This window comes from Pyrgilauda ruficollis, unplaced genomic scaffold (assembly GCF_017590135.1).
Source record: "Pyrgilauda ruficollis isolate IOZ18807 unplaced genomic scaffold, ASM1759013v1 scaffold3, whole genome shotgun sequence".
Taxonomy (NCBI): Eukaryota; Metazoa; Chordata; class Aves; order Passeriformes; family Passeridae; genus Pyrgilauda; species Pyrgilauda ruficollis.
The window spans coordinates 7,224,008-7,237,582 of NW_024524377.1; the positions used below are offsets into that span (position 1 = coordinate 7,224,008).

Here is a 13,575-nt window from a genome sequence, read left to right on the forward strand (position 1 = left end):
AAGTCAGCCCTGTTTTACACAGGCATTCAGGTGTGTAATCCTGATGGATTCGTGTTTTATGGAAAAAATGCACTGTGCAAATTGGGTTGTTCAACATTTTGGAATCTTTGGAATGGGTAGGGGAAAAGATAAACGTTTTTCAGCATATTTATAGTATGAAGTGTCAAGCCTAGGATGAAATCTGTCTTCCCAGGAGAATTTGGATTTCAGCCATCAGATTCAGAGATGCAGCCTTCAATGTCTAGTTTGCACAAGCTGATCTCCCTCTGTCCCTGTCACCTGTGGGAAAAACAGGTCAGAGTGTCTTTTAAATCCTTTTGAGCGTGGAAGAACAGGTGAACACTTTCATCAGTGTGTTCAAACAACTTGGTATGAAAATTCTGCACAAAATACTATGGGAATGCAAGATTGGACAGTCTAGGGGAGAGTTTGGTGTTACTGTAGTTTTTTATCTCCATGACAGAAAAGCTGTCCCCTGCTCTGTTTCTCTTGTGCTAGAGCAGTGGTTAATATATTAAAGAAATGAGGCTGAAGTCAGGTAGGTTGGAAAAGATGTATTTGTGGGGAACTGGGAAGGGTGTGCTTCAAGGGAAAAGGATTAACTTGAAAAATTGTAAGGTGTCAGGAGGTAGCAACCAGGTGAAGATTAGTGAGAATGACAGGTGTGGTCACAGTTGCAGATGACATAAGTGGTAGCTAAGCAAATTTTTTGTTATTCAGATTTGATGCAACCTAATTCATTCTCCTTCTGTCCTTCTTTGAAGTGTTTAGAGACAATTTGTTTCAGGTTTTTAATTTAGCAGCTGTAAAAACAGTCCAGTGAGATGGAAACAATAGAGAGAGAAGAAAAGGTTTTTATATGGGTTAGTGATGTCATAGCTGAGCACTTAAGAGAGCCAAACCAGCCCTGCAGATCTGTGTCCCTGCTCCACATTGAGGAGCCTCAGCTGCAGAAAACTTGTGGCTGTGCATGGTTTGCTCCCTTCCCCTCTTTCTGGGCTGGTCCATGCAGCTGTGTGATGGCAAGAAATGTATTCCTCTCAGATGCATCCCAAAAAATACACCTCTGTGTAGGTGTCAGGTATGGGCTTGCAGGACTTAGGGGCACCTGAGGTCTTTGCTCCCAAGGGTGGAGGGATTTGCACAGTACCAGGGTTCAGAGCAAGGTGTGACTTACCTTTCCTTAATTGCTGGCCAGAATGGAGGCAGCCTGGGTTGATCTGGTAATCATGGGGATAAAGGTCTCAGTTCAGTCTGATCGTGTTTCCCCAGTGGGGTAACCCAGCAGGGAGGTGTGAGAGTTTCCAGAGGAATTGGCCAACACCCTTGTGTTGACTGATGCTGTTACTGTGGCACAGATCTGGCTAGAGGTGGCTGGAAACTGGTCTGATGGGGGAAAGGCTTGTCTAGAGATCCTGCATGGAGAGTTCTGAGGGTGAGGCAGCCGTGTCTACACTCTCAAAGAAGCTTCACACACCCACCTGAACTATCAGCCCAGGAATTCCCAGTGAGCAAAGGTATGTTGGAGTTGCATTGGATCAAGGCTTTTACAAACTGGATTATTGTGGCTCTTTGGACGATGTTGCATGAGTGATTTTCTTGGATGTCAGCATTTCTTCCACAGAGGGTATGGTACGTCTCATGATGTCTTTTTTTCCTGCTACAACAGATTTTGTGTGTGTATGTGTAGGCCATTAAAAAGAAGAAAATTTTAATCACTGCAGAATAAGCTAGAAAAGAAACTCATGATGACACTATGGAAGGACTTAAAAAAGATAGACGTGGAATTCAGCTGCTTATTAATAAAAGATTAAACATTATTATTTTAAAAAATAATAAAAGGAATGCTTTGCATCATTATACATTTTAAGTAAGTACAAAGTTCATATAATAATGTTTCACTTTAACCAAAATATTGATTCCTCAGTTCATTGTATCTGTGGGAGGAAACAGATCTTATAAATAATTTATGTACTAGATCTTAGTTCCATTTTGAAAAACAGTGGGGTTTTTTTCCCCCATGAGCTAAATGCTTCTCCCTTATCCTCTTGTTCCTCGTGATGAGGACTTTTGCCTGCTGCATCACTGAACATTTCTGCTCCCATCACTGTCCTGGAGCTCCCCACCTGGAGAAGCTGTTTTGCTGGCCTCATTGTCCGTGTTGTTGTTGAGGATGTCATCACAATCCATCTGTGCCATCAGGTTGAAGCGCTCAGCCACGCAGTGGGCGGTGAGCCGAGCCTCGGGGTCGTGGTCCCAGCACTCCGTGATGGTGTCGCACAGGAAGCGCATTCCCTGCAGTTAGAAGGGCTGAAATTAGGATCAGAAGGCAGGAAGGAGAGCATCTAACACAGTTTTAGTGGTTTACCAGACTTCTGACAGCCTCCTGCGTAAAGGCTGGTTTTGGCCAAGCTTAAGCACAAGAGGAATCAGCCTCGGTAAGTTGTGGAAGTGCTGATGCTTCCACTGGCACTGCTTGTGTTAGAGCAGCAGCCTCAGCTCTCACAGCATCTGCTCCCAAACATTCCCCATGTTCTCTGGAAACCAGCTTGTGTTGGCTGTGAGACTTAGAGCCTGTTTCCTTCCAGCCTGTATTTATTTCCTGTCTCAGCCTTGCCCATTTGGATCAGAGCACCCTAAAATCCTAAAAGACAGGAGAGGTGTGGACAGTGATTGTAGGCTGCTGGCTGAGCCCAGCCTCTGGGTTTGAGCTGCACCCTGCCTGTTACACCTGGAGGGAGGGGTTGGGGAGGGGAGGAGGTGCTTTTCAAAGGTAGGTTTGAAAATAATTTCTTACATCTGACTTCTTGTTTTAGCGGCATTCTGAAAGGGTGTGCTGTGCCAAACACTCGTTTCAGTGTGCAGCTGAACATTGTTCTCTTATCACAAAAGAGTGTTTTGGTTGAGAGTGTTGAGGTGCTTCCCAGTTTACTCCAGATCACATGGAGTTCCTTTCAGCTACAATGCTTACATCTCCCAGAAAGCTGGGAGTTTTTTGCCCAATTGTGTAGGGCTCTGAAAAGAGTCACAATATTTGGGGCCTGGGAACAAAATAAATGGTAGTATTCAGCTGGTGCATCCCCCACCCTTTAGCTAGTAACACAGCTAGCACCAGAAGCTGTGTTGAACCTTCCCTCGCCCATGTAATTCCATCATGTGCTATTGCTCTTGGCATCATTGTCAACTAAAGTTGGAACACAGTGGAAAAATCATTATTCTAAATAAAGCTTCGTGGTTTTCAGTGGGTTTTATGTATTTCTTAATTTGCAATTAAGAGAAACCTGAAATTTCATGTGGACCCACACAAGAGGAATATCCAAGTCCTACAGAGATAGAGTCAGTTCCATCTGCCCTGCTGCACCTTACTCAGAACTCACTGCTCTCTGCTAAGGTTCATTGTGTTAAGTCTTCCATAATAGACACAGATTGGAGAGAACAGGATTGTACAGCAAAACTGACAGATGGTGTGTTTCAGCACCTCTGACGTCACTTATTTATTAGCTTAGTTGAAAGGATTTGAGGGTAATTGATTACATGCAAAAATGAGCTAGCTTAGGTGAAGCTTTTAAAGTCATCCTGTTCTCAAACAGGACATCCAAGATTTTCTGTACTTATTTTTCCCTGAAATCATAACATTTATTTGCAGTTTGGCTTGTAGTGCTGATATTCTTTTGAAGATATAACTGAAACATCTTGTTTGGCTTACAAAATTAACTTAGTTTGGCTTTTATATTTGATATCTGTTTTTCTAAGATTCCAAAGGATGCTGAGTTGTACAAGTGTATTTTTAGTGGCAGTATTGACTTAAGCTGCCACTGCTCCTTCCTGTCCTGCACCAGCCTCTGGTTGTTCTAGTACCTCAGTCTGTTCAGCTGCTTTGTGAACCAGATTCACCTGGCCTAAAAAACTGTTTTTTTCCCTTTTATTTCAATATGCTGGGGTGTGAAACGAGGTAGAAGCATGGACCTAAGGGGTCTGTAAGTTATCTGGGAAAGTGGGGATTAATTTCTTTAGCTGACTTTGTTGTGGGGCCTTTCATGCAGTTGCCCTCAAGCTGCTGTTGGGTAAATCAGCCCTGTCAGGGAAATTAGTGCTGACACTTGCTGAAAATCAAACCATGGTCTTCACTTGACTGAGAGCAGTCCTGACGGTTGGAACGTGGAAGTTTTTATGACTTATTGCCATAAAAATGACAATATGACTTATGACAGATGTTCTGGTGGGAACATCTATTGGTGCCTCCCATTCAGCTGAGTGGCTTGTCACCCTTTCTCGATGTCACCCAACACTTCCTCCCACGGGAAGCCCGCCTGGACCCCCGGAGTGGCACAAGCCGGTGGCTTTCTGCTGCTTCCCAGCAGATGGTGCTGCCCAATTCCTCATCCTAGAGAGAACTGTTGCAAAATGCCCAGAAATTGCTATAAAGCCGGGCTTGTAAGGAGATTAATCAGAGAAAAACTTTCAGCAACATAATATGGCTTTTCTGTTCTTCCCCAGTGGCCATCAGATGGTCCAATAAAAAGTTCCCACCTTATAAGCCTTGTTATGTTTGCCTGCTACGCCAGCCCAACTACAGCAACATTATTTCAGGGAGGTGACTGCAGTCAGCCTCCCTTCAGCCCTGGGAACAGCACAGTTATGCTCACACTCTATCAAAGTGTGATTTTTGACAACCCAAGCTTCTGTATATTTTTTCTGTGGTTTCAAAGTTTATCAGAGACCCTGTGAGGAGAATGTCTGAGCTGAATACTCAAGGGCTTCAAACATGTGGCACAACTGATTGAAGTTCCTGTATTTGCCTTTGTTAATGAAAAAGGCTGGGTGAGCTCCAGAAATGCACTCACCAACTGATGAACTCCCCAGGAGTCCCACAGAAGCCGGATTCATTTGATCCTGTTTGCAGTTTTGGTCAGTCGGGTCAGCTGTGAGTCTTTGGACAAACATGGTTTTGAGAGGAGACACTGTAGGGAACATGTGGCCTCCTAAGGTTGAGAAGTTCTCTCTTTCCTTTTGCAAAGCCTGCCTCTGTGTGCCAGCAGGGCAGAGCGGGAGCAGAGGCAGTGTGTTTTATGGGTGGATGTTGCAAAACAATTCACTGAGCACTGCAAGGCTCTGAAAGCCAGCAGGCTCGATGTTCCAGCTTGATTCTCAGGTGAACGGGAGTGTTGATCAGCAGATGGTGTTTTTCCACAAGACATGTGAGATTCAAGAAATACCAAAATCAGGCAAGATGTGGAAGTCACCATCAGCATGCCTGTTACCCCTCTTGTCCTTAGAGTGTGGCAGAAAGCACTGGCCTGGGGCAGCGACCCTGTCAGGGCCAGGAGGGAGCTCTGTTTCTGTAGCTGACTGATCTGGGTGTGCTTGTAGGTGGTTTTAACAGGGTACATTTTGTAACTGCTAAAATGTTCCCATTCTAGAACACTGGGTTAGGCCCTCTATGCTGACACATTTGCTTTCAGACCTTCTGAAGGCTGGTGAAAGACTTCCCTTGACAAGCCCTGAGCCTTGCGGAGCCCCTGCTCTCAGCTTCACTCACTTTTCCTGAGTGTTTCACGTGAAGGAGATGCTTTCTGGTGTGCTCTTCCTTGTGGTAATGGAAATTTCTCTCATGTTGAAGGTAATTTTGAGCTTGAAAAACCCAGGCAGAAGGCTGGATGTGCCTCCCTTCCCCTCTGTCCCTGCTGTGAATGGCTGTGTGTGAGGGACTGTGTGTTTCCTGAACCTTCTAGACAAGGTGCTGGGGGAGAAGTGGGGAAAAATCCAATGATTCATGGGAAGAACTGCACTGAAGTGCTCCCTTTTGCTGTTATCCTCAGGGTAACTGAAACCCATCACCTGCCATGCACAACTTCCTGATCATGGCTATTGATCAGCACATTCTGCTGTGTCTGTGGCTGGTGGCTTTTCTGCAACAAGGAAATGAGTGGGACTTGTGTGGGCCCAGCCATCCACAGTGGAGCTGAAAGCAGATCCCAGGAGTTCTGCCCACTTTCCCTTTGACTATAAATTTAATTTTTCAGGCTGGTTTAGTGAGGAAGGACAATGTTGCTCTGTTCTGAGCCAGCTGCTCCCAGCTTACCTGGTGCACCAGCCAGCTGCTTGGGATCTCGGGCCGGCCTCTGCCATGCAGCACGATGTCCCTCATGGTGTCCACACAAGGCTGCTCCTGGACTTTCGACCCAAAGGGCAGCTCATAATTCTTTACCTCTGCAAGGAAGCAACAGCAGCATTACAGGATGTTTCTAATGCATTCCCTGCTTTGTTTTGATATGGACCACTGGATGAGAATGGATTTGTTTTTAACAGTCTGCAAAAAAATAAGCAGATCTGGAAACAATTGAGAATTTGAACACAGAGATGTAGTGCTGGGTTTTCACATAGAGGTTCTTTTCAGAGACAGCACCGAGGAACCATCTGACCTCCTCCCTGAATCCAAAAAATGCAGTACGAAGGACCTGGTTTGTCTTTGGGTGAGACAATTTGAGCAGGCAGAAAGTACTGTGCTGGTGAAGGATGGGAGAGGTGACTATGACACGAGAATTTCCAGATTTCTTCTACAGGCAGGGAATGGGTCAGAGGAGAAATGGCCCTTCCAGAAGACCAACCCCATGTTGTGGAAAACCAAGGAGAAACTGGCTGTTGGCAGAGGTGAGAGGCCACCCTGGTTTCTGCCAGCTCCCACCTGGATGTGAATAGAGGTGAGATATGAGCAGGGAGAGATGGCCTGGAATGCTGGCTTGGGAACAAAGGATGGGGCATCCAAACCAGGCAAGGGCCTCCCACTGCTGACCATGGGGCTTGCAGGGCAGTTGGAGCAGCTTTGTGGCCAAGGATTGAGGGTTCCTGCATTTCTGTGGGCTGGTATTGTGAGTAGGTGGGATAGGGAAGGAAGGTGAAGTTAATGAAATGTTTTGCTACATACAATTGTAGATGCCAGGACATGGCTCTGGGAAGTGACAGAGTGTGTTATACTGTCAGAGGCTGGGGTTTGTGAGTCCCCACTACAACATAAGCTTTCTGGTGTTTTCTGAAGGAAAAAATGGTTGAGGAGGGGAAGGCACCTTTGGCTCTTCCTGCTTGGTTTGCTTTGCACCACCAGCACAAGCTCCATGGGACTTGGCAGCTCATCGGCTTTGAGCAGGGACTGGATTAGATCTCCCCATGGGTCCTGTCCTGCTCCTTGACCACTGAGCCACCACCCTTAAGCCACTGCACACAGAGCAGGGGAATCTGTCGCCAACTCTTGGCAGCCCTGCAGAGACCTGGACCACCCCATGCCTTGTGCCATAGTGGGGATGTGGGAGTAAGGGAGCCAAAAGGCGCACAGCAACCTGGGTGAGATGCTCCTACCTCCTACCACTTCACATCTGGAGGCCATTTCCCACAAAACGAGGGCCATGGAGTAGACATCCATCTGCTTGAAAGACTCCAGGTCTTCCAGGTTCACTCTGGACTCCAGGACCTCTGGGGCCATGTACCTGGCGGTGCCCACCTGGCCGCAGAGAGGAGAGAGGCATTAGCAGGGGTGGGCGAGGACTTTGGCCACAGGACATGGGGGTGGCTGGCAAAGGCTCCTCCAGGGAGGGCTGGTGGGTCATACTTGCCTGCCCGCTGTTGGCAAAGTCATCCACTGTGAGGGAGGGGTCGAGGCGTATGGCGATGCCGAAGTCGCAGAGCACGCACTCCTGCTCATTCTTCACCAGCACATTTGTGCTCTTGATGTCGCGGTGGGCGATGGGGATTTTCGGGCGGCCGCAGGCGGTGTAGTCGCTGTGAAGGTGGGCCACCCCACTCACCAGGGACCCAGCCATCTTCTGCAGGTCCATCCAGCTCAGCACGTGGTGGGAGAGGTAGTCCTTGAGGTTGCCCCGGCTGTGGTAGGCGGTGATGAGCCAGTACTCCCGGCGGGGCCCCGTGCCCCGGTCCTCGGCAGTGAGGAACTGCAGGACGCTGTCGTGCCTGAGGCTGGTGTCGGTGAAGATCTGGCTCTCGTTCTTCCAGGAGGAGTATTCCTCGCAGGGGAAGATCTTCACGGCCACAGTCTCGTACTGCCCCGAGCGGCTGTGGCTCAGCTTGGCCCTCCACACCTCCGCGAACTGCCCTTTGCCCACCATCTCGTCCAGCTCGATGGGCAGCAGCTCGGCGGGGCGGCTGCTGCTGGCTGGGCTCTCGTCCATCAGCACCGACAACTTCTCCTCCCGCTCGCTTGCCTTCCCCTGCTCCGGCAGCACCGGCGGCTGTCCCTGTTTCCCACCCCACGCCTTGGCTCTCTTGCGTCGCTTTTGCGTGCGGCAGAGGTAAAATATCACCGTGATCATCACCGCCACCAGCAGCGGGGGCAGGAGGCTGATGGCAGCCACTGGGATCACCTCTTTGCTCTGCAGCATGGAGTAGCCTGAGGGGAGGAAAGCAAAGGCGAGGTGCTGCTGCTGCGGGTCTGCCACAGCTCGTTTTCATCACGCGGAGGAGGAAAATATGCAAAGCTGTTAATGGAGCGCAGCCCTTCCCGGGGCCGCACAAGGGCTCATCCCCACACAGAACCCAGATGCAGGCACTTAGCAAGGGGGATGATTGGGTTTGGTCCCAAATTTAGCTCCATTTATCAACAGAAGACACAGGCCAGCTTCACTTGGATGGGACAGTGCGGCACAAGAGACTGCAAAGGGCATTTTGGGGGGTCCCAAGTGCTGCTTGCGCTAGTGGCAAGGGGAGCTTGGCTGGAAATAACAATAATAAATCTGAGACAAGGCTCAAAGAAAGCAAATCTCTGAGAGGGCTTGGGGCTGGAGCTTTGCTGGACGCCTCTGGTGCACACAGAGTCAGGAGTGAAGCTGGGGGTAGGCAGCGTGCAGGACCACCCAGCTCAGGGGAGTGCTGGGATGCTTTGCAGGATAATTAGCACACGGGAGCATCATTTCAGCAATTTTGTCTGCCAGTGCTGGCATCTCCTTCCTCGTTACAGGAGCAACCACAACAATCACCAGGGCATGGCTGCATTTGTTTTATTTCTTTTAAAAACCCCCTGTTGGCCTTCAGATTGAGAGGGGGAGGACACGCACACAAAGCCATAACCCTCACACAACATATAATTGTCTGATCCTTTGATGTTTGTGATTCCTGGAATAAACATGCTGACTTCAGTAGAGATATTCAAGTAAAATCTTACTCAGAAGTTTTTCTGCCAAGTATAATAACCCAGGGGAAGAGGGATAAGAATCATTCCATAAGCAAAACTCTCGCTGCTTGACCTCAGTGTGTGCAGATCATAATTCAGGTTCTGGAAAAACAGAGCATTTAGCTATTTTCCTTGGCAAATTTCAAAAAAATGTGCTGCAGCTAATTTCTGCAAGGCTGTGAAAGCGTTTCTAAAATAGGCATCAGGTTTAAACCACAGGATCAACCCAAACTGATATAAATCAATAACTAACTCAGGAATATGTTTATTTTGGAAAGTATTGGGCTTGGATATTACCTACTGCTTTAATGGATTTACCCGACGCTTTGGATCCCATCTTTGAAACTCTGAAGAAAGAGAAGATCTTTTTAAGGGAGTTGCGTGCATAAGTCCTGAAAAGGGGAAGTTAACACAACTTCAGGAAATTCCTGCATGAGGATGCCCCTTCCTGATGGAAGTCTTTTGATACACAGGGGCTGCAGCAGGGCTTAGACCCCTTCTATGGAGAGCAAATGTAGTTGATCTGGCAGTAACCACAGGTCTGTAAGCCCACACCTTGTCGAGCATTGCTGCGTGGGTCTGTCCATCCCTGCTGAGGGATTATGGACCTCCAGGGCTGGGCTCAGCTGGAGCACAGTTGGAAAGCACTTGCCATGCTCCACCCTACCCAGCATCTTCCTGAGGTCTCACCTGGACTTCTGTGTGCACAGCTTTAGGAAATGATGGTTCTGTGTGCTCATTAGCATGGTGTCTGAGCTCTGATGGAGTCCCCTGCATCCCTTGTGCAAGGGCAATGCCACCCAGACCTGAAAGCAAAGCTTAAGGAATCAAGAAACAGGAAAAAAATCTGTCTGCTTCAGCAGATGAGAAGTGCTCCTTTCTCTGCTCAGGAGTTGTCTAGACCATTGAACGTGACAATAATTTAATATTTAGAATGCAAATGATCCCTTAAAGCAGAAGGAAAGGATGTAAAGAATCTGTGAGCTTGGGGTTTGCCTAGGCTGGCCCCTGGCCCGTGTCTAAGAGGAGAGGTTGTTAAAGAGCTGCACTGGTCTTGCTCTGACTTCCAGCGCTTTCCGCGCAGGCTGACAGGAGGAGGCTGGTTATGGAGCCTTTGCTGGGGGTGGCATTTCCAATGAGCCAGTTGTCATTTTTGTGTGAAATTGCATATCCCAGCACCAGCTTTGGGATTTGACTATCTCTCCCTAGAAGTGTGTGTACCTGTTATGTTTGGCTGGGGAAGCAGCAAAGAACCGCCAAATTTAGCATCATTTGCCTCCATTAAAGTGACTTGTTTGTTCAGAGAATTTGCATTTCATGTGATGTTTTTCTTTTTTCCTTATATTGCAGGAGAGCTATACCACTGGCTTGCAGGTTCTGCTTAGGCTCCTTGTGTGATTATGGAAAATTTGAGGCATTTCATTTTGCTTTTGTTACAGGTCGGATTGTTGATGGACACTTGGATAAACCTGGGCCACTTGGAGCTGGGGAGGTTTAGACAAGCCCCCAAAGGCTCTGGTTGGAAATATTTCCAAAGCATACGACCCTCCTGAGGTACAGAAATGAGCTGCCTCTTAGTTTTCCCTCCTGTGGATTTACAGCTCCCGTTGGATCTCCAGCCACGTGCAGCAGCGTGCCAAGCCACGCTCACATGTGTGCTCAGCACCTGGCTGGCTGCAGCTGTCCCTTCCCGGGAGAAACACTGCTGCAGGAATTCCCAGGAGAGCAGCAGGGGAGGCATTCCTGTGTGCCCACCCCAGCATCTCCACCTCTTTGGGTTACAGCCATGAGTTCCTGTGGGTGTGTTCTGGGGCAGGATTTGCTCCAACGTGATTTATTTAAAGCTTTCAGAGCTTTTGACTCTCATTACGTTACACCAGCCCCTGGGTTCCCCAGATGATTCAACCTCTGCTGAAGGCACAGCCCACTGAGAGATATGGTGGGTTTTCCTTCGCCTGATTTTTCCAGACAAAGGCTGCAGGTATTTCTGTGAGGAATGCTTTGGCCACAGACAAAACGCTGGGCTCAGTAACGGGGTAGAGATTTTAGCTGGCTTTTGTATAGGGTGGTGAAAGAAGATGGCAAAAGAGCCTCTTCTGCCATTGCACCTCCTCCTCCACAGGAAATACAGGGGATTTGTCATTGGTGCTGGGTGCTGCTCCCCCATAAACAGCATTAACAAAAGCACTCACCATTGGTGTGGTTTTCAAAGATGAGTTTGTCATTGCACTCCTGCTCATCCACACAGCCACAGACGTAGATGACGCCGTCCTCGCTGGGCTGGTGGCTCATGATGCAGCGCGAGGTGTTGTAGTTGGGGACCATGAGGTTTTCGATGGGGCGCTGGGGGTTGTGGCAGAGCGTGCTGATCCTGATGCTCTCGTTGTCCTGTCTCCTGCAAGTGACAAATGAACCCACACAGAGTTAGCCCGGCAGCTTGGCCCTTGTGTCACCTTAAACCCGGTCCTAAGATCATTTCTTTAAAGCTGTGTAGGGAATGACTATTTGCAGTGGCTGTGGTATAATTCTACTTACACGTACTTATAGGACCAGTGATGGGCATGACTGGCCCTGCACAGGCTACAGCATTGCAGCTACTTCTGGGTGCATTAAAAGAAATGACAACCATTCATTACTTTTCCAGGAGCAGCCTCTGCCTCCTGACCTGGTGGTGCAAAGCTGGGGATGAAGGTATGGAGAGATTTCACCATGTCTTTGAGGTCAGCTGGGAAGTCAGACATAAAAGCCAAGGCAAGGACCTCAATTCATCACCCTCTCCCTGGTGAAGTGCCCCAGTTTCAGCACTCCCCACTTTTTTTTTTTTTTTTTTTTTTTTTTTTTTTTTGTGGCTACCAGGTAATTTGACAGAGGAGCTCCCAGATGAAGAGTCCTAGGAGGGTGAGATCCCTTCTGCTAAGGCTGGACCCTGGAGCACACGAGCATGAGGCCAAAGCTGCTGCTGTGACTGAGATACCCACTCAGGACAAGTTTGGATGATCCACAAATGCCTCTGCAAGTGAGCAGCAGGCAGCAAGGCTGGCCTGGAGGTGATCTTATTCTCTGGCTGAATCTTAGAATGGGATGGGAGATGCTGGCAGGGGTTGGCAGGGTATTTGTGACTGTGTAGCTGCCTCACCCCACCCAATCCACATTGCAGGATGCAGCTCCATCCTGTGCCGTGGGATTGCTTCCCTGGCATGGGGATTCCTGCTGCAGGGGTCTTGCTTTTTCCTGTACGTGTAAGCTGTAAATGGGAAAAACCCAGTGACACACTGGATTGCCTAGCCAGGATTTAAGGTGGCTTCTCCATGTGTGCGTAGGGGAATTTGGGGCAGGGGGTGGATTTTGTTATTTGTTTGTTTGGGTTTCTTGTTGTGTTTTGCTTTTTAAAAGTCCATAATGCAACAATTAAGTTGTGGCAAACTCCTACTGAAAGCTGGCATTCAGCATTCACGCTAATTAGCAGGTTGAGATAAAGCCTAGCGATAAGTGCTTGGCTGGCTTTCACTTTGGCAGCCAAATTAAAAGGGAAAGTGGAGGAAAATCACTCTGGGCAGACTCAAAATGGATGCTTTTTTAGTTTTGCTCACAGGGCCCAAAAAGCTGGGGGAGGCACTCTTCCGGGCCAAACCATGCAGTGTGTGCTTGGCCTGAAATGCAAGATTGTGTTTCCTGTCCAGGCACCTCTCACAGGAGCAGAAAAGGACTTTTTCCAGGGGATAGGAAAGAGGTGGGTTAAACCCAGTGGGTTAACCCCAGTGTGGTGCCAGCTCAGTTGTCCATGTGCTGGATGGGGATTGACCTTGGCTGCACCCCTGCATGTGAACTGAGGTTTCACCCCCCTGATGCAAGAGGACATCATAGGTTTGGAGGTCAGTGTTGCTGCTTTGCCCTTGGGTTCAGCTTGTAAAGCTAAATTCAGAGGTTTATGGGAATTTATAGGTCCTGCAGCAAACTTGCCCCGCTTTGTGTCAGACACTCAAAAGCTGAACTTACTTAGAAAATAAACTGGTACTAATTACGGGGCAGACCAAATGATGAGACTGGCTTTTTTTTTTTTTTTTTTTTTTACTGTGCATTATAATTTTAATTACAATGGAGCCAAGGCAAGAGGAAGAGAAAGTCCTGAATTACTGCAATAGGCAATAACACAAGCACAGGGGTACACACATCCCTGTCCCCCCTTGGAGAGGGGATTTCCTCTCACCATATTGCCACGCAGATCTCGTAGGGGTCCTCGCAGTAGGAGTTGAGGTTGCAGTTGCTGTAGCACACCTTCTCCTCGCACGCCGGGGCTGTGGAGTCGCACCACTTGCACAGGTTGGTCTGGAGGCTGCGGCGGGCGCCGGCCCCGCAGGCTGCGGGCACAGGGGGCTGCGGGTGAGCGGGGAACACAA

General features: G+C 48.5%; 1 protein-coding gene across 1 annotated transcript in view; it reads right to left on the reverse strand.

Annotated features, from left to right (window-relative positions):
• Positions 1–648: 648 nt before the first annotated feature.
• The window catches only part of LOC121356695 (TGF-beta receptor type-2-like), a 31,452-nt gene continuing 18,525 nt past the window's right edge, over positions 649–13,575 (reverse strand). The window contains exons 2-7 of the mRNA XM_041473387.1: positions 13,386–13,536; positions 11,371–11,573; positions 7,608–8,398; positions 7,354–7,495; positions 6,083–6,210; positions 649–2,295 (exon numbers count right to left, since the gene is read on the reverse strand). Coding sequence (XP_041329321.1) covers positions 2,083–2,295; positions 6,083–6,210; positions 7,354–7,495; positions 7,608–8,398; positions 11,371–11,573; positions 13,386–13,536 — 1,628 coding nt within the window. The 3' untranslated portion in view covers positions 649–2,082. The remainder of the gene's footprint in view (positions 2,296–6,082; positions 6,211–7,353; positions 7,496–7,607; positions 8,399–11,370; positions 11,574–13,385; positions 13,537–13,575) is intronic.